This window comes from Penaeus japonicus, unplaced genomic scaffold (assembly GCF_977035675.1).
Source record: "Penaeus japonicus unplaced genomic scaffold, GWHDUDI00000001_assembly GWHDUDI00000023, whole genome shotgun sequence".
NCBI classification, from domain to species: Eukaryota; Metazoa; Arthropoda; class Malacostraca; order Decapoda; family Penaeidae; genus Penaeus; species Penaeus japonicus.
In genome coordinates this window covers 28,912,159-28,917,158 of record NW_028234425.1, presented here as the reverse complement: position 1 = coordinate 28,917,158, position 5,000 = coordinate 28,912,159, and the positions used below count along the sequence as shown (strand labels likewise).

Here is a 5,000-nt window from a genome sequence, read left to right as displayed (position 1 = left end):
AGAGGAGATGAGGAAGTATGGAAGAGGGAGGTGGACGGAGGAGAAAACGAAGGAAAAGGCGAGCGTAAGAAAGTGTCTGAGGAAAGATGGTAGAGGAAGATGGACAGAGGAGATGAGGAAGTATGGAAGAGGGAGATGGACGGAGGGGAAAACGAAGGAAATGGCGAGGGTAAGAAAGTGTCTGAGGAAATATGGTAGAGGAAGATGGACGAAGGGAATGACGAGGGTAAGAAAGGAAGAAAGAGGGAAGAAGACGGAGGGAGAGAATGGCGGAAGATGGAGGGAGGGATTGACGAGCATAAGAAAGTGTTTAGGGTAGTATAGAGGGAGGGGGTAACCAGGATAAGAGTGTTATTTTGTGGAAAATGTGAAATAGAGAGAATGACAAGGATGAAAATAATGTTAAAGTAAGTATGTGAAAAGATGGAAGGAAAGAATAACGAGAATAAAAATATGTTAAAGGAGGCAAAGAAGAAGAAAAGGATAAAGGAAATTCTTAGGACAAAGAAAACGTTATAAGAAACAAGGAAGAAGAAATAACGGTAGAGATCGAAGGAGTACAAAAAGAGAAGACAAAGTGGTAGAAACGGGAAAAGCTATTAGAAAAGAAATAATCATAACAATAAGATTCGGATAAACAGACATGGCCGGTTTGAGTATCTTCGGAAAGCACAACAACAACAAAAAAAAATGGTATATAAAAGAAAGAATCAATTACACCAAACCAACTAAAAGACTCACCTGGGAGTTTATACGTAGCGAGAGGATACCCAGGATGAGTAAACTCCGTAGTGAGGGTGAAATCCTGGCCGATGGACGAGGTGAGGAACTCGCAGTCCACCTCCGTGCCCACCGGGACCACAAGGGGGCATACCAGGGTGGCATTCGGGGGCTCCAGTACTCGCACGGGTATTCCGTCCATTATGTGATGCAGTTTGTCCAGATAGGCTGGGGAGGAGAGGGAGAGGTTAGTGAAGGAGGCGAAGAGGGGACGTGGATGAGGAATAGGGTGATCACAGCAAACCATCGATTCTGGGGGCCAATTTAAGAAGGGGCGTGGGGGTTGTGTGGGGGGGGAGGGGGGGGGGAGGGAGTCTGTTGGTGCTGAAATATCGTTAGATTAGATTTATATTGGAGAGCCATGTTTTGTGACTTTTGATTTGTTTGTGTGGTATTGTAAACAAAGCTTTTAGCCTGAGATACAATAGTCTTTATTCATCAGCTGCAGATTCTGCTGAAATGTGCACAAATAAAGATACTAGTGTCGTCTATATACTTGTGATGTATAAGTAGAGCTAAAATAGGAGTGATACTCGATAAAATTCGGTTAAAAAGATTAACTTGTTTCTTGCTTTGATCTTCTTTTTTAATAATGATAGCCATAGAATGACAAGAATAATTATTCAGTTTTAAGGGTGAATATCAGTCGTCAAGTCGAAGGCTTATTACAAATGCAGAAAAGTGATAGGATGAGCAGGAGAGGCTAACTCTTGACAGACATCATATAGAGTGAAAAGGAGGGCCTATGCTCAGTTTTTATTTATTATTTTTTATTCTTTGGGTTGAGGTGATGATGCACTTGCGAAGATGAGGATGCCTTTCCGGATGCAACAAGCCCGAATATCACTGTTGTATTTCCAATCATTATCACCAACAACCTGTCAATCATCAAATGATTACCGTCGCCAGAATGTCAATCTCAAGAAGTTCAAATTCGCAAGAGATAAATGATTATAGATTAACGTCTATCGGAAGAATGAAAGAGAGACATTTTGATGAGGAAAAAGTGATGTCCAGTGAAGGTAGGTAAGAAGAGTGGTTGAATGATTGATAACTAAAGAGGAAAGAAAGAATGACGAGAAATTAGAGAGCGCCAAAAATATTACTTCATTCATTCATATAATTTTTGAAGGGGACAGAATTAGGAGAAAGGATGAGTAAGAACTTGACAGTTAGAGAAAGTTTTAACATGAAGTGGAACAGTAAGAAAAGGAAAAAACAAACAAACAGGGATAGTCAGCTACTTAGATAAAAAAGGAGACTATATAAACAGACATAAAGACAAAGAAACTCAAACGATAAGATGTACACACACTCAAATCAGGGGACTTTCTGTACAAAAATAAACAAAGGGACAAAGCCAAAATCCAGAATTCACTAGATTTATACTTCCAACTTATGAACCAAGATTATCGATGTTCTAAATCACTCAAAGACACCTCGAAGATAAAAAAAAATCACCACTTTACTACTTGATTAAAAGTCTGTTCGCACTTCCAACGGTACATAGATGTACTTGTTGATGATAATATACTCTGGTGTATGTAAATAACTCGAGATTATAGTCAGGAACACGCAGACACTAGCATGCCACATCCAGCACAGTTCCATACTTCGGATCGACTTCAATAAATATATAAAAGCCATTCTTTATTCGGTATATGTTTCTAAGTCATGTCTCATCTTAATCATGTCATTATAACTATAATTCTGCTATCATTATACATATCATGGTTATCTTATGAATATCATCAGTATCATCTTTATCATATTTAATTTATGTTATTTTTACCATCTTTTATCATTATAGTAATCATGATTTATCACTATTATCATCAATACTTAAGTTTCTATCATCAAAGTCATCATCATCATTATTATTACCATTACTACTATCATTATTATCATCAATATCATTACCATTATCTTTACTATCATTATTATATAGTATTGTAATTATCATTATGATGATGATTATCATTACCCTGATATGATTATTAATTTTTCTTATTATTATCGTTTTCATGATTATTAGCATAATTTATTAACATCATAATCGTTTATGTTATTATCATCATTATCATTATCAATCATCATTATCATTGTTACTGTTATCATTCTCTTTATTGTTATTTCTTTTATCGTCATTTTATCGCTATTAGTGTTTATGTTATTACTATTATCATTTATCGTTATCATATATATCATCTATATTTATTTTTTTTTATTTTTTTGTAATCGTAATTTAATTCCTATTTTTACCATCGTTATTATCATTATCATCGTCATTATTATCAATAACATTATCATCATTGATATCATTATTATCATTTTCATAATTATCATTATCATTGCTGCTATTATTGCTATTATCACTATCATTACTATCATCATTATCGTTATATCACTATCATTATCACCATTATTACTGCTATCATCATGCCATTATCATCATTATTATCCCTAATAATGATGATAATAATGATAATTGTATTATGTTTGTCATTATCGCTATTGTCACTTTTGCTATTACTAATATTGCTATTAGTATTATCGTCACAATTATCATAAAGATTACAAATATTATCATCCCAATTCTAGTCATAGGCTTCATCAGTAATTCAAACTCTGATGAAATATCTAGTACGGAAAAGTTATTGCATAAAACGTAATTAAGAACTACATATAACTAGTAATCACTAACGGTATGGGTTATTAAGTGAAAGTAATAGCACAGAACTTAAAAAGATGTTAGTATCAAAGTCATGTATTTATAGCATGGGAAGGAAGCCACTGTGACCATATGATTGCCTTGAAATAATATCATTTGAACATGAAAATCATCAGTATATTTAGATTAAGATTCAAAGGATGTATGAACCAAAAGTGAAGTGCATTCTTTTTTTAAGCGACAAATCAAAGGGAAAAGGAAGTGATTAAGAAATAAATATTAAAGAGTGATGAAATATTTGAAAATCATTTCTTGAAGTATTGTGATAAACTAAATGATTCTAGAATATCAAAGAAAAATAAGAGATGAGAAAAAGGGAAAAAAATCACCCATTACATAATTTTAAGAATGAAATTCGTCTTAGTTATAAACAAAAACAAAAAAAAATCTTACGGCAGCAAGGTGGCAACCAAATCAAAACACAACCAAACAGCGAAATAGTACATCAATTCTCTTAATACAATCACACCAGATGATAAGCTGTACCTTAGCACATGGCATTAGCTGATCAATCCCCCTCACCTGTCACCAGGAACTCGCCAGCCAAAGCGAAGGTGTGTTCGGTGCCGTTCAGAATGGGACCTGCCCCGTCGCCCCAGTCCAGACGCCAGGCACCCGTTGCGAACACGGTGACGTTGGGCGTCTAAAGGGAGAGGGTGATGGTCAGTAAGTAAGTAGGTCTGTAAGTAAGTACTTCTTGTTGAGTACTTTGCATCTGGTAAGTAGATAGACATGTTGGCTTAGTACTCAGGCGAGCTATATAACAGGAAGTAGGGCTGTAGGTAATTCGTGTTAAGTACTTCACATTTGGTATGTAGATATTAGTTAGTACTCAGACTGGAGGGTAGGCAAGCTACTTCACAGAATAGATAAAACCGTTCTAGAAAATCCATGTGTCCAAGACTTGTACATTTCCTTAAATCTAGAAAGTCATAAAATAATTCATGCAAGTGGGTAATTAAGCCGAGAGTTATCATTAAGGAAGAAGGATATAAACAGGTATAAACCACCTCCCTTCCCCCCCCCCACCCTTTCCATTCCCTCGCCCAAATGGAATAGCACACTTTGAAATATTTATACCACGAGGAATCACCATTATAGTGTTTACAGGGGAGGGACGTTAAGAGTCTCGCAAAAGCTGGAAGTTAAAGCGACCTTCACTTCTAAAGACAAAGAAGAAATATGGTAATGGGGACATTTCGACGTTGTCTCGCCAAGTGGTGATTGGTGTTAATGGGGGAGAGGGAGCGTAGGTGTGTGTGTGTGTTGGGGAGGGGTGGGGGTGGGGGTGGAGGGTGAGACAGGAGGGTAACGGGTATAGATTAAAGAATCGTGATTTTATGTTGGGAAATCCCCCATTGTGTATGGTCTCTCTCTCTCTCTCTTTCTATTTCTCTCTCTCTCTCTCTCTCTCTCTCTCTCTCTCTCTCTCTCTCTCTCTCTCTCTCTCTCTCTCTCTCTCTGTGACGTATTTCTCTGATGTCAATAT

General features: G+C 36.4%; 1 protein-coding gene across 1 annotated transcript in view; it reads right to left on the bottom strand.

Moving 5' to 3' along the window:
* The window catches only part of LOC122252095 (uncharacterized), a 46,422-nt gene that overhangs the window by 25,719 nt on the left and 15,703 nt on the right, over nt 1–5,000 (bottom strand). The window contains exons 5-6 of the mRNA XM_043014364.2: nt 4,034–4,154; nt 742–948 (exon numbers count right to left, since the gene is read on the bottom strand). Coding sequence (XP_042870298.2) covers nt 742–948; nt 4,034–4,154 — 328 coding nt within the window. The remainder of the gene's footprint in view (nt 1–741; nt 949–4,033; nt 4,155–5,000) is intronic.